Below are 24,529 nucleotides of genomic sequence, written 5' to 3'. Positions count from 1 at the left end.
ACGGCCTATTTTAACAAACAAAAAGCAAAATTAAATATATATATATTTTTAAAGCAAGGATTGCTGACCCAAGGCCACCTTCTCCCCCTTTATGAGGATTGCATCAAAACAACTGGCGAGCCCCTGCAGCCGCTCTGCTTTTCAAACGGCGGCGTGTACGGAAACGACGGCGATATTCTATTTATCTTACTTTAAACAGCGGCGAAAGAGACGCTCTGCGGCGGTGCGGCCCGGCAGTCGGCCCGCCCATGAGGCGGCGGGGCTGTGCCCGCCCTGCCTTGAGGAGGTGACATGGGGGACGAGCCGGCCTCGGAGGACGACACGCGTGAGTGGGGCCGCGGCGGGCGGAGGCGGGAAAGCCATGAGGAGGGGGTTTGGGCGGGAAAGCCGTGAGGAGGGGGTGTGGGTGCGAGCGGCGCTGCGCGCGCTGTGGGCAATGAGGTGGAGCGCTGTGGGATCCCCCTCACCCCATCCTAGCTGTGGTTATAAGAGCCATAAAGATTCCCCTCTCCCTCACCCGCTTACGGAAATGCTTTTAGGAATAATTGAAGATGTAAAATTCCATTCAAAACACAGCCAGGTGTAGAGCAGGTTGCTTTTGCTTTAAAGCACTGCGTATGCCTGAGGTGTGTGTAAGTACCCCAAATTCTGCATTTTGGCCTGCTGCCACCCTGAGTGGTCTCTCAACATGTTTTTGTGCCTGTATTTCTGCTCTTCTACTGCCTTGCATAATAAGCTGCCTGCTTGTTGGTGCATTGCGCTGAGGATAAAGTGTTTGAAGTGTTTTCTGTGCTGTTTGGGATCACTGAACTCATATTGAGCACTTTAAGGGTGGCCATACCCCAGAACCTCAGCTCAAAGAGTAGAACATTAAATGAATATAAATGGTGCTTGTGGGGCAGGTGTGTGCTGTGATGGGGAGTGCATCCACATTCACAGGGATAACTTCCTCAATGTCGATGCTGAAGAGGCAATCACACCATCCAGTTGTTTCTCCTACACTGCTGAAAATAAATAAGTTTCAGCTTCTGCAGCCTTAGAGATCTTAGATTTGTTGCTTTATCTTGGCCATTAGAGGAGAGAATGAGTGAAGTGGTGGTGTGGCACCTCCCAGTGAGTCACCTGTGCTTTGTGTGTACGCAGAGGGCATTTCTGCCTGAGAAATTAAGGCATTTGCTTAACTAAGACTGAGAGTCTCTTGTTTATCTCCTGAATGGGAGAGTGAAAAGTTCTGGTGCCTCTCAATGGCTTGTGGTTTGTCTCTGGTTGCTAACATTTTCTCAGTAGTAATGAAGTGTCAGGCCTATATGTTTGCAGACACATAGAATTAATGGAAGGTGTTCAAAACCTCTTGATTTACATTAGATAATGCTAAGGCAGAGGCTTATCCATATCTAGATCAGCAGTCAAGTGAATGGAATTCTGCTTAATTACAGCTGAGAACCTACCTGCCACCATTTGCTTTCCAACGTTCTCAGAGTTAGTCAATACAAATGAAATAAACTAACCTGAGCAAAACCATCCCTACATAGTCCAGCATTTCCTTCTTGTTTGTTGGGTCGTTAGGGGTTGATTTTTGGTTAATGCAGGCAGCCTTGTCGTTCCTGCAGTTTTCAGGCTGTGGGAACCAGTGAAGAGCGGAGCTGCTCAGGAGCTGTTTTGCCAGAGTATAAGCAGAACCACTTTGCTGGGTGGATTTAGATCTGCTATCTAGCTCTTGAAGCTGTGCACCTGTGAGGACCTTTTCATAGACTGGGACATCTTTAGTGGCACAGAGCAAAACAGAGAAGATGGTTGTGCTCCCAGAGAGTGACGGTTCTGTACGATCCTGAAGTGCTTATAAATAGTAGGTTTGAAAATCAGAATGGGCTGTGTCAAGCAGCAGCAAAAGAGTGTGATTGAAGATTACTACCTAGACTTACATTTGGGTTAAAACATGAGCAGGTTTGGTTGACACAGGCTTGTCACATTCTTGAGGAGGGGAAAACAACAAACAAAAGTTGCATTGGTCCCCTGCTATCCTCGAACAGCAGCCTGAGAGCTACAGAAAAAAAATAGAAGAGAGCAGAGCGTCTGTGCCAGCTCTCCAGCAGGATGTGACAGGCTGAGGGTCTGACTCAATCACTTCTCTAAAGAATTCTCTAAAGCCATTAGGGCAGTGACTGAATCTGACAAAGGCTCGCAGCAGCCTTGCCAAAAACCCTGAGATCCTCCCTGTCAGGCTGCAGCAGGCCCAGAGTCACATTGCTCTCATTTCTTGGCAGGAGGGTTTGTTCGATTAAGGAGAAGATTGCTGAGGCAAGGCCCAGCATGGAGAGTAAACACCCTTAAATTATGCCTTGCTGTGCAAGACAAATGCTGCCATTTGTGTAAATTAATGTGCAGAACTGCCACAGTCTATTAGGAGATGCAACACTAATCACAGCTGGACAGTGGTTGTGTCCTGCCTGGCTGGTTCACGTTGCAGGAAAAGAGAACTATGTGCAAGGGCATCCTTGTAGAGCAGCAGGTAGTAAGTGGACTGACAGAAGGAAGAGTCTGTGTCTTCTGCTTGAGTCTTCACATCGGTTCTGGGCTTGGAGGGTACCAGATGTCATGGAGCAGAAGGATAGAACAAATCCCTACAAACAGGAGATACTGAATTAGAACAGGAAGAGCACTGATTTGTGGTCAGGAAAGGGGAGATAGCAGGTGAAGATGAATCCAGCAAACAGCCCAGCATCCCGGCCAGGAATCTTTCTGCTGTCTTCCTTCCCTGAAGTCATGAGAACTGGTGAGCTGAAGGGGAGGTTTGTTGGGGCACGCTGCTCTGTGCTTCATCCCAGCACTGTTTCAGTACCAGCTCTTCTGTCTCTGCTGCAGTGCTTCATTCAGAGAAGGAGTTCCATGATGCAGCGAAGCGTAATGACACGGCCAGGATGGAGGAGCTCATCAAGAGGGGGGTCGATATCAAAGCCAAAAACAATGTAAGTGCCAAGTTTTCCTGCCTCCAAGCTGCCGGAAGTGCTGAATGTGTTTGAGAACTACAGCTCTGTTACACTGCTCTCCTCATTAGCTGCTCAATTGGCCAAAGCTTTAAAGTACACTGCCCAGTGCCAAATAGAACCTGTGGCAACTGGGCAGCTTCACAGCACACTTGAAAGCAACAGAAATGGCATGCTGAGCAGACTGGAAAGTTGCAAGCACTGACAAAGGGTTGTAATTTATGGTTCTCTTTGGAGCCAGTGAGGTCACTATCTGCAGAGCAAGGAGGGAGAGGCTGTGGCCAAAGAAAACTGCAGAGATTTGGGTCTTCTAGGAGGGTGGTAAAAATGCCCACATTCCGCATACATCAGCTTTGGCTCTTTCCTTCATTCTTTTCCAGACAGAGCGAACTGCCTTGCACTGGGCTGCAGGAGCTGGGAATGTGGATGCTGTGCGACTGCTCCTGGACCATGATGTGCCAGTGGATGATGAGGACAGTGTATGAAGGCAAACATCTCTTGCTCATCCTGCACATGTGTGCACTGCTGGGGGGTGCTGGGCTGGCTAAGGCTGCACCTTAGTTTTGAGTGGATGGCACAAGGCTGTAGCTTCTCTGCAAAGGTGTAGTGGCTTTTTGGAGCTTGCCACATTTTAGGCTGCCTCTATGCTTTGTCTTCTAGCCTTTTTTTCTCCAAGCACAGTGACCAGGAAAATGTCTGGGAGGATGCAAGGTTTTTGTATAGCACAGGAATGCTTAGCTTCTTGTCATCATGTTGGTGAGGCTTGTGGAAATGCTATGACTGCCATCAAGTTCTCTCTTCCTCATAACAACCAGGCTAATGGACACCACTGACTAGGAGGTGGCAGTTAAGAGGTATGACTCTGCTCAGCTTTTGAGACCATTGGTGGCAGGAATGGCAGTAGCTGGGCTAAATGGCAGTTCGTGGACAGCTTAGCATTAGAGTGGGGATGGTAGTGGTCTGCAGTTTAGCTGTACATGTTTTCTTCTCTTCTGCTCAGTTTGGAATGAACGCACTTCTCCTGTCTGCTTGGTTTGGCCACCTCCATGTCCTGCATATCCTTGTCAATGCTGGGGCGAAGATAAACTGTGTTAATAAGGTGAGAGTCTCTGCATCTGGGTTTGTCATGCAGTGCTAGAGAGTGACAGAAAGAGAGAGAGGCTTACCTATTAGCCAAGGTAATTGTGTGTGACAACATCATCTCTCTGATGGGGTGACCTTAGGTGAAGCCATCTTCACTTTCAAGCCTAGACTTACTCCTGAAACAGATGTAATTATTGTAGCTGTAGAGATGTATGAGGCTTTCTCAGCTCAAGTTTCTGCAGTGCTGACATGGAAGGCATTACAGAACTGGAGAATGGACCACGCTTTTTAAAATAAACCTTGGATGGGGAAAGGAGCATGAATACTTCAGTCATAATGTGCCTGTCTGCAGTAGATACTAGTACAGCCCTGGAGGTAAAGGGAGACTTCAGACAAGTCATTGCTAGCAGGAATAAGTTGTTGAAAGAGACTGTCCCTCAGCATTCAACTTGCTAAATAAACTGTCTTTGATCTCCTCTCCAGAATGGCAGGAACCTGCTTCATTGTGCAGCACAGAGGGGACACCTCCGGGTGATGGAATTCATCATGGAGGACCTGGAAGATGTGTGCGTGGATCAGACAGACAAAGTGAGAACTCTCTTCACTCATTTGTTACGCTAGGTCTGATCTTGCTCTGCTGAGCTTAGCAAGAATGTTGCCATTTGTTACAACCACGGGTGACTCTCAGCATTTTCCAGCCATGGCTGATCTGGTCCTGGAGACAGGAACATGCAGGAGTTGGCACACGTTTTTTTCTATTCCTTGGCACTCGTGGTTCCTAGAATGATCCCCATTTTGGTCCTTGGAGGCTAAATCAGGCAGCATAAGATCTACCTTTCTCCAGAAGAAATTCTGACTTGCTTGATAACTGATGTCTCAGATATTATTTTTCTATTTTGTGTTATCCTTGGTTGATATTAGTAAGCTTTTTATTCTCTATTTTTATAAACTTTCCAGTGTTTTGTGAGACAGAGTTGTGAACACTGGTCTGTAGTTCTGTTCAGCTCGTGTTGTTACCTTAACCCAAAGTAAAACAGTTAACAGCAAGTTAACAGCAAAATAAAAGAGAACTATTTTAGAAGCGTGACACTTTTTGCCTGCACAGACACTAGCTTTGCTGAGAACTGGGTGCTTGCAGCAGATGATGTAATCTGCTTTCTGAGCCTTGTTGGGCTGTGTTTTTTTTCTGCTTTCTTTCGAAGATGGACAGGACAGCATTTCACCTGGCTGCAGAGCATGGTCAGCTGGAGGTGGTGGAGTTCCTAATCCGGCACGGTTGTTCTCACAGTGCTAAAGACAAGGTATGGGCATAAAACCACGCACGAGGGAATATAAAATCCAAGAATCAGAGGATGTGAGAGTCAGGCATGGGATTCCAAATAAGGTCAATGCAGGCAAGTTGTCAGCATTCCTAACTGTGGTTGTGATATGTCAGGACTTTTCTTCCCTATCTACCTGCAAGCCATTTGCTCCTCAGTCCATGCTGGATTTCTCTCCAGAATTTTGCAGGTGGATACACCAGCAAGCCTGGTGGACCATACTCCACTTTAAGATGGCTGGGTTTCTTGACTTCATGCTGCTCTTAATACAAGACTGTATTTCAATTGTTACTGCTGGTTACGGCCTCTTCTTCAGTCACTCTTGGGTACACTGCAAAATTATGTTGTATGAACACTCAATCCTATGATATTTGTATAAGCATGTATATGTGTGTATATGTATGAAATGATGTTTGCTTTCAGGAAAAGGATACAGCACTGCATTTAGCTGCTAAAAATGGACATCTTTCTGTGCTGCAGAAGATTGTAGATGTTGGAGTTGACCTTGATGAAAAGAACTTAGTAAGTACATTTAATGAAATGAAAATCACACAAGTTTTTCTCTCTCTAGAAATGCTCTCCTGCCACAGTCATCGGGCTGAATGATCACTATGAGGTTTAGAAGATAACTGATTTTATCTAATGTGTTTAAAAGGAAGTCACACTTGGAGAGTATCAGTGAAAAGCAACATCCTTCTTGGACCAATATCCAATTTTAAGGCGTCTCATTTTCTTTCAGTTGTACCTCCTCGCCTACCTTATCATTCTGTTATCTCCCTTTTTCTCTCTGACCCTTGTACATTCAAGTGCCTAAATAGTTATTGAGTGTGTTGTAAACTCAACTTCAGTGTGCTTTATAGTATTGACTTAGCCACTGAACATATGGCCCTTCTGTTTGAGATCTCTCTTTGATACACCTGCTTCAGAAAATTCTGTGGCTAGAACACAGTTAATGACTTAGATAGCAAATATTGGCTCAGTTAAGCTAGTATTTATTCCGCGGCACACTTCCAATTAAATTTATCAGCTATTTTTTAGTCTTATTTGGTTACAGTTCTTCCAAAGTACATTTGATTGTCACTAAGATCTGAAAGAAAAAGGAAACCAGCAATTTTAGTAACTGGTAGCATTTGTTACTCCCAGAATAGCTGCCCCCTCTGCAAGAGCTATAATAAAACCAGATGAACTCACCTATGAATTCTGCTGCTTTCTTGCAAAGAAATGAGCTGTAGCCCTCAGAAGGAAAAGGGAGAAGCAGTGTGGCCTGTGGGCCAGCTGCTTCCCATGGCATAAGGACAGAGCAGTACTCTGTTAGTGACAGATAATTGTGTTCATTATTTTCCTAACAATCACACTTGTTATTTTAACATGTCATGAATTCAGAAGATATGGTTGAGACTTGCTTGTTCTACTACTTCATCTTGTCCTTGCTTACAGAAGAGCAGTGTGTTTCCCTTTTTGCTTCTCTCGTCCTGCCTTGTTCCAGGAAGGACTTACGTGTTTACACCTGGCTGCTGAGGGAGGTCACAGTGACTGTGTAAAGCTGCTCTTGCAAGCAGGTGCTGATGTCAATGTCCAAACTCAGGTGAGCTCTGTGGAGGTGACTCCTTTGTCAGAAGCTTTCTCTAGTGTGACTACTGTACCTGCACAGCTTGTGCAACCGTGTTGGTACAGCCAGCAGCTTGTGCAGGGTTAGTTTCGAGCTTTCTTTTGGAGAATGGCTGGGTGATGTAGTGTGAGCGTGGAGAAGCCCTTTGTGCAGTCACCTAAGTCTCGAGAGAGCCCTTTCATCACAGAGGCTAGTCCTCCTCTGTAGATTCCTTTATACCCCTGTTGCTATCATGACAGGATACCTGTAGAAAGGTCTTGGGTTCAGGTCTGCCTTAAGAAAATTGGAGTTGGCAGAAGTAGAGCAGAGAGTGCAGATGAAAGCCTGTGTGGCTTTGTACAAAGGGGTACATGAAGCTGCTCTGGGACCAGAGAGCTGTGGAGATGATCTGTGTGGATTTACTAGTTCTGGGGCATGGGTTTCTTGCAGGAGGGAAGCGTGGAGGTTTCTGTGAATAGTCTGTAACAAATGCGGCTTCTGAGAAGAAGCCCTGACTAATACTTGTATTTTTTGATGTGCCTCTAGAAGAAAATGAACTGCCTTCATTATGCAGCGCTACATGGCTATGAGGAGATAGCCAGGATCCTTGTGGATGCAGGAATCCACGTCGATGCTGTTAATCATGTGAGTCCCACTCATTGCTCTCGTTCCATACCAATAGGCAAAGACAGCTGGTGAAGCTGTTCAAGAGCACCAAGCAACTTTGTAAAGACCGGTGCTTCTGTGGAGCCTGTGCTTATGAGGCAGTATCCCCAGTACCCCCAGTCCAGGCTGACACTTGTCTTATTTTGGACACTGTGGGCACAATGCAGTCTTTTTACGCGATGGAGGTGAGTGCTTTCTAAGCACAAGTTCTTTTCTTGTACAGCAAAATGCTTCAGCAACACACCTTGCGGTACTGCAGAACTTCCCAGCATTGGTGAGGCTCCTCATTGATGCAGAGTGTGACCTTGACATTCCAGATAATGTAAGTCTGCAACTCTTTTTTTTTTTTTTTTTTTTTTTCCTTTGAAATGTGAACCCATTTTGTGGAAGATGTGATCACCGGGGGATGGGACTAAAGAGGAGTGCTTTAAAATGGGGAAAAGCTGGAAGTGTAATTTAGGAAATGTGAAGCCTGTGAAATGATAGTGAGTGCTGCAGTGAGGTAAGCTCTTGATAGTGCTCGCTCACCGTGTGGGCTGTGCCGTGTCCCTGGGACATGGCGTAAACTCTGCCCTCTGCTGGAATCAGGTGACTGAAATTTCAGGCCAGGAGGTATTCCCCAAAGGTAGTTGGTTGTCTTGACTGATTATAATTTTGGGAATGAGGGGCTTTATTTGCAACTTTGTGGCTTGTTTGTAGTGTTTTGGATAATATTCATTCTTGTGGAGATATTCTGTCCATGCAACCACACAATCACCACATTTTGTATTTGATTTTTAATTTTTTCTATTAAGTAATTCCAGATTGCAGTGTGTACACACTAAGCAGACCCTTTATCCTCAGAACAAAGAATTGGCACAGGTTCATTCCTTCCTTGCCAAACTATTTGCCTACAGAAAACGTTTAAATAACATGAAATAAAACGTTCCTACAAGTGAGCCCCAGGAGATGTATGAGACTGAAGAGGTTCCTTCTTCAGACTGAAATGTCATCAGGGAGGCATCCCAGTGCTAGGACAGGGGCAGACCGTGGCTCAGCTTGAGGAACCCAGTGCCAGTTCAAGGTGTTTGTGTCTCAGTTGAAAAAGGGTTGGAGAGGAAAAGAAGGCAGAGCTGACAGTGTTCTTCCAGTGCTTCCATCTGGTACTGCTCCTTCCTATCTTCACAGCCTCACGCTTGTGCCTCTTTGAAACTTACTCCTTTCACCCTTCTTATGCAGAGGCAGCAGACCTCACTTCACATCGCTGCAGAGCACGGCAGGCAGGACATCGCCGAGATGATTCTCATTGCAGGAGTAAATCTGAAACTAACGGACAAGGTGAACGTCTCCGTGGTTGAATAGATCTTTCTCATTTTACAGATATTTCTCCTAATTTTTAAGAAGCGCTAGGGAGAATATTAAAATCTGGGTACTTCCAGGGATAAGGTCTGGAAATGTTACTGAGTAGGTTGGTTTGATGCCTTTTCCAGTAAGGAAGTGACTGGTTCTTAGGAAGACAGAAAACAGAAAACTTCTGGTTGAGATACTGTATACATTAATATCAAAGGTTAATACCTTTGATGGAAGTATGATAAATAATGTTAATCAGGGATCACAGTGTACGTTTTAATGGGTTTAAAGTATCTGGTTTGTATAAATTTGGTACCAGTGTCCTGGGTTTTAGCTCCTAAATTTAAAAAGAAAAGGGAATTCTAGAGGAGTCATGCACGTTGTGTGCAGCCTGAAAGCATTGTAATGTGCCTAGAAAATGCTGAAAGGGGCTTGGGCAGAGGTTAATGAAGTGTCTTCCATTAATACATGGGTAAAAGCATATCCAAAGCCACCTGGCTGAAACAGCCTTTAGCTATAATAAACATTTGTCATCTTCCAGCAGACTGTGGAACCACAGCAAGGCTCAGTGCAGAGAATACATTCACACTTTTCTGTGTGAAACTGGGCTTCTGCTCATATCTGAGACTAGAATCCTTCATATGCCCGATGGCTGAGCTGGCTCACCTTCCTACGTGCAGCTTTCTAATCTTGTGCCTTTCTTCTCTATGCTCTATATAGATACATACACACACTCTCCCCACTGGCCAATCACTTTATCCAAAATTATGTTTATGTAAGGAGTGTAGTTACATTTTCATAGTCCCATCCACCTGTGCTTCTCCCAGGAGACCATTTTTAATCACAACATTGTGGATCCTATAAAGTTAATGAGGTTGCACAAACTACTTCAGCTTTGTACATCAACAAACCTGCTATGCAAAAGGCTGTAAAATGTCTCAGATTGCAGAGCTGAGCTAATCTGTTGAAGACAGCACCCATATTGCTGGTGCCTGAGAGCATCCTACAATCCACTGTGACTTACAGGATGCATTCCCAGATGCTGCTGCCAAACTGACAGTTCTCCCATGGCAGCAGAAGAAATACTGAAGATCTTGGCAAATGACTCCCTAAGCCTTGCATGCAATAAGTTGAAGGTAATTCATGGTTTACATGAGGAGACCTGGTTTACAGGTGGAGAATAAGGATCCTTCATCACAGCTAGGTACATTGCTCAATAAGATCAGCTGCCTGCTGTTAATGACTGCCAGGTGAGCATAGTTAGGTCTTTTCCAGCTCATTTTTCCCCTTCTGATTTCAGCAGGGAAAAACATCTCTGGATGTTGCTGCCCGAGGCAATCACATCAACTTGGCAGACATGATTATCAAGGCAGATCGGTTTTACAAATGGGAAAAGGTGAGCAGCTCATACCACCATACCCTGTGTTTTACAAGGTAGATGTGCCTTTATTGTCTCCACTGAGACTCCACATTACCAACTATCAAAAAAAAAAAGAAAGAAATGCAGGACATTCCATGACAGCCTGACCTCAGCTTTCATTTAAAGGAAAACAAAAGCCCTCAGCATGTCACATCTACTTAAGGCTTTTTATTTTTTAAAAAGCCTGTGTTGTTAGAAGCTTCAGGCTGTGGTGAAGTGAACAGGGGTTTTCAAAGATTCTCTGGCAGCTTTCCCAAAGCCTTGCAGAAGAGAGTGGGGTATAATTATTTCCTTTTCCCAGAAGGAGAAACTGAAGCACTGAGTAGGTAAATGTTGGCTTGAGGTCAATAACTGTGACCTTGGGAGTTACAGCAGTGGGGACACCTCACCTCTTACAAATATCATTTCTTGCAAGGTGAGTGATAGTTTCTTGTTGGAATCATACAACCAACTTCCCTCTCAAACTTCCCCACAGCTGGGGCTGTTCCTCCTGTGTTCCCCAACTGTGGGACAGCAGTGTCTCCTGTGTGTAGGGTACAGCTGCTCAACCTCAGCCCCCTCCACGTCCCAGATCTGTGCCCAACACAGTCTGAGCAGAGAGCATGTTAAAAGCACAGCTGAACACCACATTCCTTGCGTCTTCATGGACCTGGAGCATTCCCTGCTACCAGGAAATGCAGTACTCTAGAAGGGAAGGAATAGAAGGGAAAGGAGGGCATAAGCTTGTGGCATAGGCACAGAAATAATGCTGTGTCAGACCCTTGTATGGGCTTCCCATGTAGCCCTTAGCAAAGTCATTTATCCTGCTTACAGTCTGGCAGGCAAAGGAGGTGAGCACGTGTCTGTGTTCTAGGGGAGCAAGGAAATCTGATTAAATGATTCTTCATACAAGTCCCAGATAAAAGGTGCTATAGAAATGCAAACTGTGATTTCCATGGGCTTCCACAGCAAAGCTGCTATTAATTGTATTTGTTAACTTGCATCATTAAAGTAGAGTGAAACAAGAATAAAAGAAATGTGCTGTGCCAGAGTGAGCTTGTAGCAACTTGTGGGTGTGTGGGAGACAGCAGAGTGACGGCTATGTAAAAAGCTTTGGTGATAGCAGGAGGGCATGTGCAGGTCTTGGTCCAGGGAGCACGATGGGGCTGATGTCAGCAATACCAACAGAACAGATCTTTAATGTCCCAGCTTCCCTGAGATTGTCAGCCCCAACAAGACAGACCTACTGTAGACTGACACGAGAACGAGATGCAGTTTTGCACTTCGATGCCAGCAGGAAAGCTGAATTGCAACATGAAAGCAGCAGGACACACCAAACTGCATCTTATCCCACAAAAGACTCTGATAGCAATTCTGCAATATCCCACGCTGAAACTCCTGTTCTGGCTTTGCAGGACAACCTGAACAGTGACTCCAATTCCTGGGTGGCAAAGCACTTGACCTTTAAGCAAGATCACAGGGTGGAAACACAGCACATTCGCTCAGTAATGTGGAGGTTAGCCACTAAATACCTCAAACCTGGTGAATGGAAGAAGCTGGCACATTACTGGAAATTCACTGATGCACATATTAGAGCCATTGAGCAACAATGGACAGGTATAAAACATTGCCCAACTGTTTTCTGTACTTCATTTGGACTGCATTTCCAGGACAAAGGTCTGCAGTACTACTGAAGAGTAAAGAAAGCCACCTGGCTTACTCGAAGCAACCAAAATGTACTTAATGAGTGGGGAGATATCTGTACACTTCTTCTGGGAGTCAACACAAGCATGGATGTCAGTTGTCCATTGCTTTGTGAGGTGCTGCCAGATCTTAAGGTCTTGCTACAGAAATTGAATTAATTTTTTTTTTCTTTAGGGCAGAAAAAAACTTGTTTATCCTCTGTAGGAAGCTGAGTGAAGGTAACAGCAGAGTTCCATTTGGGATTTAACAGATGCCTTAGTAGCACCAGGTTCTGGAAACAGATCGCTGCCAGTTTGGTGGTCACCATAGGGAGCCCCTGTAGTCTGCATAATGCAAGCAAGGAACTAAGCTATGCTTCAAAGGCTGAAATTCTGTACTGATATAAAAGGTTGCCTGACAAGCCCAAGCTCATCCATCACCTCCTAAGTTAGCTTTAATACTAATCTAGCAATCTGACCAAACAGGAGTTAAGACAGATTGTACTTTACAGCCTCAAATCCAAAGAGGAGGGGCGTTCAAACACAGGAGGTCAGAAATCAGCTTCAGTCAGGGCTATGGATTGCCAAGTGCAGAGTTTCAGTTTCAGTTTCATTTCACCAGGTACTGCAAGCTACAGGGAGCACGGCCACAGGATGTTGCTAATCTGGCTTCACGGTGTGATCATGGCAGGAGAAAATCCAGTCAAGGGGTTGTATGAAGGTCTTGTGGGCATTGGAAGAAGAGATTTAGCAGGTAACACTTTTGTTTTCCTTCAAGTAGTACACACTAAGCACTAGCTGAATTCTGTTGCTAATACAGCATCCAGAGAAAAACTTAAATGAAACCAAATCACAGGGGCTGGAAGACACTGTGCCATGTCCCACCCCTTGCCACCACTCCATATGTCATTTCTCTTTTAGTTCTTTGATCAATTAACGCATCCTGCCACAGCTTTATGCCTGCAGCACGAGAACAACCAGCAAACACGGATCAAAACATCCATTAGTAATCATACTGTGTTATCAATACCCACCCAAACCCTTAATGCTCAGAAAATTCTCTTTTACAGAAAGCATTCGGAAAAAAGCAAACGCAGACCCTGCTTCTCCAAAGAAGTGCACAGCAATGTAACCCCCACTGGTTGTCACTGGCTGTCTTATGAGCTACAAGAGAATCACTTGCTATGCTACTTACCAGAAGGCAGCTATAAGTTCAGGGCTTGTCATAAAAGTCACTGCTGCTTCCTTCTTGGTCTGGAACTACCAGGATATCAGCAAACAGTAGCAGTCTAAATGCCTCCTTTATAAAGAAGTGGGATTTTATTGGCTATTCCATATGTTCCAAATACTGTAATAAGAGGTAAGTCACAGCATGGCAAGTGAGACTATCAGGAAATACTGCAGTATTTTACTGTAACTTGTTTGTGTCACAATTTTGTATATACGTTTTTAATTGTCAGTTTTATAAACTGGGGAGAACACCTTTGTTTTGAGAAATGTTCTTTGCTTATCTGTTTTGTGTTTGTTTCTAGTGCTTGCGTCTTAGATTTGTTCTCAACTTCCCTCTTAGCACAGGAGTTTGTTCAGAAAAGTTGAGGTGACTGCATGGTCTGTGATCTTTAAGGAGAAGATCGTTAACTTCATCGGTGTAACATTTATAAATCAGATGGGTAACTTGAAAAGCCTAGATGAGCACGGAGTTATCTGTGTTCTAGGAAACAAAGAGTGAAGTTGTTAAGATGACCTGAAGGCTGATGTTTTCATCTAGAGCACCGCTGTGTGGATTTTACTGTTTTAACTCAAAGATGTTAGCATTGATTATTTTACAGAGTCTCTCATAAGGCCAGTTTTCATAAACACAGATTTGACTCGTCAGCTTTTGTATTTTTAGAGTGTTCTGAGTAGAAATAATGTCTGTATTTCAATGAATCAGAATTTTACTGTTAAATTTGCACACTATTGCATATTATATCCTAGTCATCCTTTTCTTAAAAAAAGAAAAACTACATAAAGAAACGAATCCAACAACAAAAAAAAATGTGCAATTCTTTCTCATTGCTGACCCACCACAACCTTGTAAGTAGAACTGTTCAACACAAGAGGCAAGTTCATGCAGAAGATTCCTTAACTTCTAAAAGGTACCTGTACAGGTAGACCTAGACCTCAGAAAGCCACGCTTCTGTTCTCTTGTAATCAGTAGAAGAGGCAATTGCTGAAATCGAAGTTTTATTGAAAACTATTTTTAACAGCTAGCAAGAAAGTTAAAAATTTCAAATAGAAACTAACTTGCAACACAACATTTAGAGCAAATAAGTGATGGCAACATTGGCACTTAAACATCTTTTAAATCAAATATTCAACAAAAATATATGTCAGCTTATAAGTACACAAACTGCATGTGGCAATATATACAGCTGAGTGAAAATATAAAAAGAAATACCATTCTGTGTGACAACATGATAGTGAAGACTTTGGTAGCAAAAATGTCCTTGTTTTTAAAACTGTACTCTTCCAAGGTACTTTCTTGAATTCAGAGACTGAAAATTAAACAGATGCCCTGTTACACTGCTGAATGCTTATTGTCCGCGAGCGGCTCACTGACTTGATCCTGCTGGAGTCGCACAGTGGTAACCGGCTGACACAAGGAGAAAGGCAGAGCAGGAACAGATGATTGTACACAGGAAGACCACCAAACCGATGCCTCATTCTCATTGGCAGTCATAAACCTACTGCTCTTCTTGCTCACTACTGCTATGAAGACTGATCTTTTGGACCTCTAGTTCTTCTGCGCTGACCATAGAGGGATCAATGGCTGCATACCGGGTACCATGGAACTGCAGTAAATGAATCTGTTAGATACAGAAAATAAGAGTGACACTGGTGTAGAGTGAGACATTCTATAAGGGTTATTTTTCTGTGAGGATGAAATTGTTGGCCTGGAATACAAGAGTATAGACGAGGGACAGAGGAAACAGCCAGCAACCAAGCCCCCAAAGCCAACCCTTGATAAACATGGCAACCTGCAGTGCAGTTCTTCTGTATCAGTGATATGGGAGCATGAGTAAACAGAGCAGGCAGGCAAAAAAAAAAAAGCGAGCTCAGAAAAAGTTTCCTATTGCTGTTTCAGCAACACAGCTGTAGATTAGGTTTGAATGCAGACACTCACTTGAATGTATAAATTGACCTCAGCACTCCTGCAGAGATAAGGGAAATTGCCTCCTGTTTTGAGATGAGCTCTTCTGGCATTAGGATAAAGCTTATACATTTCTTCTTTTGCTTCAGTTGAGAGCGCACTCTGGTCAAACACCTGTGCAACAAGTCACAACAGTTAATTAGGAGTCTAGTCAGATTTTGCTTATTAAATCAAGTGGGTGGACCCTGTTTCTAGAAGCAGTTGCCAGCTTGTCTATGGAACAATTTTAATGAAACAGAAAACAAGCAAACAAGTTAAGCATCAGTGACTAGAAAGCTAACACTGATAGGTAAACATTTGGGTATTCCGTGCAGTAACAGCCATTAGCTCAACACAGAAAAGCCTCTGTCTTATCCAGTCAGTAGAAAAACTATTTAAATGCAAAATTAAACGCTGCAAATATTTATTAAGTTGCTAACACAATACCCAGGCCCTGCTTTCCAAGAGGAGGAAGTGATGTCTGGGGAAAAAAAAGTATTTGAAAAATGAAGGTGAAATAAACTTACATCCATAATAGTTACAGGGATATCTCGAATTTTATGAGGTTCCACATAGGAGTTCTGGCAATTGAGGGTTAGTCTTGAGGCAAGCTCACTCTGGCCCAGACTCTCCAGCTTTCAGTAGAGACAAATACTGATTAATAACATATTTCACTGCAGGAAGTTAATGCAATAGTAACAACAGTGCCAGAGAAGACAGCTCCTTAGTTTTAAAGGGAAACAAGACTGCACTTCAAATAAGGATTACAGTTCCAACTTAATATCTCTCTGCACGAGACAAATACTTAAAATGTTTAATTAATTGTTCCTGCCTCCAGAGCATAGCTTATATCTCAGCACTTTATTCCTCTCCATCTCTTTCTTAGCCACTTCTCTCTCCATATACATAAGTAAATGGAGTCGAAAGGCAGACAAGTTACAGCAACAGCTAAATTGCAAGGGCTGTTACAGCCAACACCTGCTGAGAATCCATCCACCGTTCCCTTCTGGGTACGTAAATGAAGAAAGCAGAAGAAATATCTACGACCTGCCGTCTACTAAGTGAATCTCTCACAAAGACTGACATTACAGCCGTTGGAGTGCACAGCCACCTACCCTGTCCACCATGAAATCAATCCCGTCAGCCATTTCAGGATCTAAAGGACCAGATGCAAAATTCCCAAGGACAATTTTTTTCAGCATAAAAGCAGGCATCAGCCAAAAGCTAAAACAGAAACGAGATGTAACCATCAGAATTAAGATGCTTTCTTTTAAGACCTCCCTTTTCTTGCACCGACTTTGTGCAAGAATTTCAAATGAAATTGTGAAGAGCTTCGAGAGCAGAGCTGGAAAACCTTGCAAATAAGTGATTGAAATGCTCTGGAAAGCTGCTGCGTTACAAGGGTGTATTTTAAACATGGTGAATAGCACTCTAAAAGGTTTTGCTGGAAATCAAGTAGAATTCTTAAGTCTGGCCACATCCTTAGAGAATCACAGGAAATAAATGCAAGAGTGGTCTGTCAAATTCCACGCTCCCAATTGTGATAACTTCTGTTTCCTTTGTAGTGTGGTTTTAGAAGTCACATGTATTCCAGCCCTCACCATTTCATGCAGGCTGAAAACAAGTCAGACACATGTCAAACCAGATCAGCAGATCAGTGTGAAGTTTCATCAGAAAACAGGTGAATGCCCCCAACCTCATTGCTTGTCTCAGTCTTCCTTACCTGTTTGCTGTCCATGTCTGATTGAAGATGGAAGTGTCACTAAAGGCATTACACAGAATCAGAGATTGAACTCTGGGAGATTTGTGTGTGTATTCAGCAAATTTTTGAGCCAGAAAGCCTCCCAGAGAAGCTCCAAAAAGGTGAACCTAATTCAACAAGGAAAAACAAAACAGATCACATTACATTTGAGAAATAAGTGACCCTTAGACCCTACATTACAAAAAGACATTCAAGTTTTACATTGTTTTTATAGCTAATTTTTAAAGAAAACAAAACAAAACAAAACTTCAGTAGAGGTTCTTTGATTTACAGGAAGAGATAAATACTGAAAAAAGGAAGTGTTTCCTGATCACACTTCTAATCTCTGTGTGCTCATCATGCTTAAGTAAAAAGTGAACCTTTCACTTTATATTCAGAAGGTTTTCCAATCCAAGATAATTTATGGTGGCATTCTGTACAACATGGGTTATGAAGGATAACTTCAGCAGGATCTCATGAAAAAAGAAAAATGCAGTTGGCAACACAATTCAATAGGCCTACAACAGCAGTGAATTTAGTCAAATTTTCAAGGGGATTTCCTTTTGAAAATAAACTCACAACACAGCTTCTTTATAGGCTGGCTCTGCATCATGTACTACACATCTGCTCTTAAATGAGACTTGCAAACATCAGGTTTTTATGGCAACTATACATCCATCTCTGGGCACTCACTTTATCCAGCTGAAGGTGGTCTAACAGTTTTCTGAATCCATCACAGAACTCGAGGTGATCCCAATACACTGGGTACTGCAACTGAAACAATATACAAGTTACAGAAGGCCAATTTCTAATCATCAGACGTCAACCTCCTGCTAGAAAGTTACACCAATTCTCACATTTAAGGTTTCTAGATAATACTCACAGCAATAACTCTGTAACCCCATCCGGTCAGTGCCAAAATTTGCTGGAAAAACACATCTGCAGTTCCACTTACAGGAGGAAGAAATATGAGTGGGCACCGAATGCTCCTAGGTCCTGCGTCGTACAGCGACCAGACCTTACTGTCATCATCGTCTACTATTATCTGGAAGAAGGGAAGCAGAGGGGGTGAGAAACACAAGACTGAAATGAGCTTCTTCAAGCACATTCCAGGATTGCTACTACAAAATATCTGTCGTTCAGTAAATCTCACAATATTCAAGACTCTTTCAAACTAGACTGTCTTTTATTTCTCACCACAACTTTCTTCTCTAAGGTTGTTTACTAAGCAATGATGCAGCTGGAGCCAGAACTACAACCACTGTCAGACCAAATGGTGTCAGAGGCAGCACAGCACACAGTGCCTCCTAAGAGCTCATCCTTCTGCAGATACCAAGAGTGCAAGCACTGGGAATAGTGAATTATGTTGCTTTTATAGTGATTGAGTGCATTTCAAAAATTGTGCTGGGATGTAACACAAAAATCACTTCTTTTCTGAAAAAGAGAGCAGAAAGTCAGAAGGATGGTACATCGTGATCTGAAAATGCAGATGGAGATAAATCATGGGAACAGCGAGGCTCTGGCTCCCTCAAAAAAAAAAAAAAAAAAAATCAGGTTTATACAATTCCACATGAGGAGAAATATGCTTGGAGCCACTGTGCCACAGCTCAAAAGAGACCCAGGGGGCCACCTCAGTGCCAAGCACAGCAGCCTTAGGCTGGAAGAGCCTGTACTGCCCCAGGGTCAGATTTTTAACCAGTCACTGACACTTCCATTTACTGGACAAAAGATGTTACAGGTCTGGATACATGTGAGTCTACTGAATTCAGCAGCTAGCCGCACATTATCGATTTGAAGCGGTTACACCTGATTGCTAGGATGTACTCAACTCCCAGAGCAGCACTGCACAGCTGACCTGGAAAGAGATGAGCACATGTCAGGAGAGCCTGGAGTCCCTGTGACACAGCTGGCTGAAACAGCTGATGCACACACCAGCTGCTCACAGGGGGCGCATGACATGCCAGCAGCAAGAAGTCACAGCAGAAATGGTATCTTCAGAAGTACAGGATTTAGGTAACAATTCTCTGCTCCAGCAGTGTTGAAGCCTGACTTGATTTTACAGGGCCTGACCTACCAACAAGCTGTTGTGTGTATTTAGCATGCTGGTTTCAACCCTCCTCATCCCAGCAAAACCATGCAGCTCATTCCAGATCAACAATCACAGATCTAAGGCAAGCCTGCGTCACACAGCAGGAGTTCACCCCCGTGTCAAGATTTTGTCATTTTTTGAATAGCAACACAGAAGCATAATTCGCTTTCCCAGCACAGCAATTAAGCTTCTCAGGGAGTTAGAGAACAGTGTATCACATTCGCTTGATTAACAAATCTGCTTGTAATAAAGCCGGTATTTCAAGCTCTGGGAACATGTGAGGAATCACATGATACTGCTGCTTTGTGAGGTCTTCACAAAAAAACAAAGAAAGATAGATTGCATAGCAGGGCTTCCCAGACCACTGAAGCCATTAAAAAGAGAAAAAAGAAAGGAAAAAAAAAACAAAAACACACATACACAAAAAAGCCCCCTTGAACAAAAGCCCTCCTAAAGCCTCCCAAAATCAACCCTCTGCATAATCTCCAAAAATCACAGTTCTCAGCTGTTATTCTACAGTAACTTTGGAGACATTCAAAGTAGCTTCCAATGGCTACAACAGAACCTTGAATATTTCCAAAGGTGAAGCAACACCTTGCTTCACATCCTGCTCAAAATTACAGAGTTAGTTCACATGAAGGGAATGGAGGCTCAGAGGTAATGCTTCTTTCCTCAAGCTCAGCAAAATCAGGGGGTTTAAACTGTTCTATTTGATTTCTAGCCACATACCAGACACTACTACAGCTCAAAAACAAAGCTAAGTGCTGTGGGATGGTTAAATGCTGGCTTGGTAGGGCACTAGTTTTTTTCTTGTTCAGGTCCATTGCTCAAGAACACTTACAGTCAAAAGTCAAAACAGTTGACAGTCACAGTCAGAAGGGCACAATTCATACTTCACTGAAACAAGCAGCAGAAATTCCCTTCAGTTTAGCAGAACCAGAGTGTCCTCTGCTGATGACTTTAAGGGAGGACTGATCTAAAACAGCAAGGTGTATGCTGAGGAGATCCCTATGCACTGATACAGCGTCTGGTCAGATTCAGTACTCCCCTCTTTCTTCATTTTAGGCCTGAGAAGCTGCAGTACCTGAACAACAGTACATCAGCCATGATGAGGACCAACATGGCTGCAGCTTCCTGTGGAGAACCAGAATGTTTATGAGCTGAAAAACCATGTCAGAGCCACTCACCTTGTGGCACTTGTTAACTTTAGGGGCCACAAATCCAAGTGTGGGTTCATAGGCAGAGCTGAAGACTTTGCCTAAGAACATTATTTTCTGTGCTGTACTTCCTGTTTCTGACAAGAACAGGAAGAGCAACGGAGCCGTGCATTTCCTGCTGCTTTTGAGAGGAGCATCTTAACCTGTTTTCAAACAGTGAGGGCTCTGCTTCTTTAGGGCAACCTGACAGCAGTAACAGGCACTGATCAGGACTAACAACAATTGGCCATTCCTTCCTCCACAGGGCACATGCTTTGCCTAAACCTTTGGGAAGATAATGCAAGCAGATGTACTTGCCACATCTTCCAGAAACTAAGACTATTTTACTTCTACCTTCTTCATACCCCACATTCATCACTGTGGCATCACTTTACTATGGAGATAGCTGAATCTCTCAAGAGGGAAAGGTATTCCCTAGTCTGAAGGTCACCAGAAACCCTGGTGCAGCTTTGGCTTACACATGTTCTTATTTCTGAAATCCTGAGCAGTCAGCAGCAGCTGAAGGCAGTGACTGCTGGCAGCAAGTTGCAGAACCCTGTAATGAAGTTAATGTCTTAGAGAAAGCCACACACTGCTCAGGGGAAACAATGCACACTTAAGCACTGTTCCTTAGGGTTGGGGACACAGTCCCTTTACAGTGGCCCAAATGCAATCAGCTTGTTGAAAGAAGTAGTGTTGTTTTTGCCTCTTCTGCCAGTACCATCCTGCAGCCCAAAGAGCTGCCCGGATTAAAGAACAGAACCAGCTGCAAGGCAGCAACTGCAAGCTGCTGCGGAAGTGCCAGAAGCACATGAAAAGTAAGAGTGTGCTTTCATGCACTCCTAAGACATGTGGGGAAACAGTTTGGCTGGACAAGCACTGCCACAACTGTTCTGCGTTATCCAGAGCCAAAAGGCTTGAACAGAGCACAAGGAGAGATGTAGCATGCAAACTGAGGACAGCGGAACATACCTTTTTAAGAGGAACTGTGCTTCTGAACCAGTTGTAGTCAGGAGAGACTTTAATCTCTCCCATGATGTTTAGGAAAAACTCAGGTCAGACTGAAACAAAGAAAAACAATGTTTGAAATCAAGAATATGGGCTTCCCTTACGCAGCAGGCAGGAGCTGTGCCGTGCACACAAAGCGTTTGCAGGGAGTTGCTGACAGCAGCTGACTGCTCTGCCTGTGACTCGCACCGAGTTTACTTATCCTTACTTTTCATCACAAACCACATAACTGTGCTGCCAAGAGGCAGCCACCCAACTGCCTTACTGCACTACTCCAATTAGGAAATGACAACGCTCTTGTAACAGCACGCTCCTGGTAACAGATGTAGAGAAAGACAACTGTTGCAGGCTGTAAGGGCCTCATAGAGCTAACGGCATATTTTCACCTTGCTTTCAAATGCACTGAGGAGTCCTGAGGCTTTAAATCTGTCCATGCAGCAGCTGATTTGTCAGGAGTTATGCACAAATATATCTTTAATTAATACAAACTGATTTCCCCAATCAGACTCACAGAGAAGTCCACTAATTTACTCTGAAATACATATTCAATACGACATGAATATAAAGGAGTTTTTTTTTTTTTTTACAGTTGATAACTTCTAGATTTAACTTTTTAAACCTGAGACCATTAGCTTCCATTTATACAACTGATGGCATCAAACAGTTCTGAAGCTCACAGACATTGCAGCTTTATCCTTTTTGAAGCCAGCTGCCCCAGGAGATTATTTCCATGCAGTCATACATGGCACCATGCACAATAAAACAAAGCGACTTTGACAGTCATTACTTCACAGTCGCCAAATACAAATCTATACCTTTTATTTCTTAATTCCCAATAAAATAAGACCCCATTGTGTTCTGTAAACCATTCCAATTCATTTCACCTTGCAGAAAAGCTGCCAGCATGTAGCTTTAATTACCTTTGAGCTACAGCTGGATTAGCAGTTATTTACAATTTCCTCATCTCTCAGACTTCATTTGCTATTTCCCATGTACAGGAAGCATGACTTTTAAAAGGGGAAGCACTTTCCACACTACAAGGCAATGGCCACCTTCCCCACGTCGCTGCGTGATGCACCTTGCACACCTAACGAAGGGTTTCAGAGCTGCAGGGTTTCATCTTGGTGCCTGCATCAACTGTTCTGCTACTCGTCAGAATCTGGCAGCACATAAAACTGCAGTGAAGGTAAAAACAGCATTTCCAGCAGCCCGCAGAGCACAGCAGCACACTCACATCTGCACTAAGGGGACTGCTGGTCATTACTGAAAGGAAACAGCACTTCAACTACTAATTGACTTCCAGAGCTTGCAGTAATTAGTTTTCAAAAAGCCATTCAGCAAAACACGTCGTGGCAAATTTATGGCAGAAATAACAAATTGCGGCCATGTAATGCTGTAACGCAGCCCCTGATGTTCTGTTACAGCAGGGCCAGTCGCACTCAGCCTCACAGCTCTGTGCGCAGACACGAAGACAACAACTTTCTGCAAGTCAACGTGCTCACTGCAAGCGGTCCCTGAGCTCCCACTGCCATCGTCTCTCCTCTTCTGCACCGTTAAGCTGATCCGTGGGCTGACACGCAGCTGCCTGCCAGCAGACAGGATAAAGGAGCAGGCACAACACATGCGAGCTCTGCCCTGCACCCTGGCCAGCACCCAAACGGTCCAGAGTTCACCTGGATCTCAGCACCGGGGTTTCCAAGGGAACTGTCAGCGCCTGTGGAAGGGAACCTGGCCCTGGGCTGAGCTCAGCTCCTTCCTCGCACAGTGCCTCAGTGAGCGCCCTGCCTGCGGGCCGCCTGCTGACCAGTCGGTGGGCGGCTTGGATCACAGAAGTGTTTGCAAGTCAGTGACCTCGTATCGAAGTGTTGTTTTTTGGGTTGTTTTTTTTTCTTTTCCCTTTGACACAGAAATGCGGCATTAAACGTGCGTGCAGATGTGCGCCAAAGAGGGCTGCGTGCAGGCAGAACTGAGCCGCGGGGCAGCCAACAGAGCAGCGATTTGGGGCACAAACACGTAACCCGATGCTGATCGCAACCAAACCCGTACAAATCGGAGCTTCATCTCCAGTTAAAAACAGCACCCCCAGGACCTCCAGCCTCAGGAGTGCTCCTCCAAGCGCAGAGCCACATCAGCAGCCCCGTGCCCACTCGGTGATGAGGGCTCTCCCCCACGGCGAGCCCCACGCCAGCACGGCCGCCCCGCCCCGCCTTGCCCTGCCCTCGCCCACCCGCACAGCTCCCGCCCCTCGGCCTTAGCCCCGGGCAAGCTTTCCTCGCACAGCCCCTCAGGCCGCCCCCAACCCACCGGAGCTTAAGAGACCCCGCAGCCCCCCTCAGGCGCACTGAGAGCCCCGCCGGTCTCCACGGCGATGCCCCCACACACCTCCGCGCAGCGCTCGCGGCTCGGCCCTCCCCGGCTCAGCGGGGCGCGGTGCCGGCTGCGCCGCTCTCCTCCGCCTCCGGCCGCTACTTCCGGGTGCTGCCCCGCGCCGGCCACGTGACGGCAGGGTGGGGCGCCATCGCTACCGAGGCGGAAGAACAGAAGCAGAGAGGCGGATCGCGCGGCCACGCCTCCGGATCGTGATTGGTCGGCGGGGCTGCGAGGGCGCTTTCGAGATCCTGCCTTTCTCCTTTTTGCGCGTGCGTCTACAAACCAGGAAAGAGCCGTGACAGCTCTCTGCTCGGGCTCCTCTCCCTTCTGTGACCTGTCGTGCCACCCAGCGGGTGATTGCATTATCTGCAGCTGTCTGTGAAAAACGTCGATTGATTTAAAGCGGAAGCGCTGCTGAGGTGAACGCTGTGCTTCAAAGAGCTCCTGGCAGGACGTGCGCTGCTGGGTTTAGTGCAGATTAAAGTCAGGTTGGCAGCTGCTCCATTTCTCCCGAGGTTGTTCCGTTTCTCTTAATGATTTCCAGGTGCTTTTTCAGTTTCATTTTTATGAAAGGCTTTTCAGGAAAAAAAAATAATCTTTATGGAAGCATTTATCTTGCATTTAAGATTGGGAAGTGAAAAACAACGTGGTGATGTCAGGAGTTCTGGGAAAAGACGAGGTTAATTGCTATCAGAAGTAAGGAATTACCTAAAATCGACGTGCGGAAGGGAAACTGAGCTGCCAGACACCGCCGCGTAATCCCGGGAGGCGGCAGGGCGCAGCCGCACCGCCCGCACTACGCTTCCCACCATGCAACGCGGCGCGGCCCACCGCTCCCTCGCCCCCCACGAGGACTACATCTCCCAGAAGGCCCCGCGCGGCCGCCGTCCCCTGAGCTCAGAC

General features: G+C 44.9%; 2 protein-coding genes across 3 annotated transcripts; one reads left to right on the top strand and one right to left on the bottom strand.

Annotated features, from left to right (window-relative positions):
* Window positions 1–291: 291 nt before the first annotated feature.
* ANKDD1A (ankyrin repeat and death domain containing 1A) lies at window positions 292–13,182 on the top strand (the record flags this gene model as incomplete). Its single annotated transcript, XM_079541180.1, has 15 exons — window positions 292–325; window positions 2,863–2,966; window positions 3,365–3,463; window positions 3,985–4,083; window positions 4,551–4,655; window positions 5,270–5,368; window positions 5,810–5,908; window positions 6,873–6,971; window positions 7,521–7,619; window positions 7,864–7,962; window positions 8,859–8,957; window positions 10,270–10,365; window positions 11,784–11,985; window positions 12,673–12,804; window positions 13,121–13,182. The coding sequence occupies 15 exons, from the start codon at window positions 292–294 to the stop codon at window positions 13,180–13,182; spliced, it is 1,527 nt and encodes a 508-aa protein (XP_079397306.1).
* Window positions 13,183–14,776: 1,594 nt separating this feature from the next.
* On the bottom strand, window positions 14,777–21,283 carry SPG21 (SPG21 abhydrolase domain containing, maspardin; the record flags this gene model as incomplete). 2 transcript variants are annotated; one of them, XM_079541036.1, is made up of 8 exons in its annotated part: window positions 14,777–14,899; window positions 15,217–15,357; window positions 15,750–15,857; window positions 16,338–16,446; window positions 16,946–17,091; window positions 17,657–17,737; window positions 17,847–18,008; window positions 21,221–21,283. In XM_079541036.1, 8 exons carry the CDS (start codon window positions 21,281–21,283, stop codon window positions 14,777–14,779), a joined length of 933 nt encoding a protein of 310 aa, XP_079397162.1. The 2 variants fall into 2 exon arrangements, with proteins under 2 accessions (XP_079397162.1, XP_079397163.1); XM_079541037.1 differs by lacking the exon at window positions 15,217–15,357.
* Window positions 21,284–24,529: the final 3,246 nt, after the last annotated feature.

This window comes from Tetrao urogallus (assembly GCF_951394365.1).
Source record: "Tetrao urogallus genome assembly, chromosome: 11".
In the NCBI taxonomy this organism is placed as follows: domain Eukaryota; kingdom Metazoa; phylum Chordata; class Aves; order Galliformes; family Phasianidae; genus Tetrao; species Tetrao urogallus.
The sequence above is the reverse complement of the archived record's forward strand: the minus strand, read 5'-3'. Positions and strand labels throughout refer to the sequence as shown.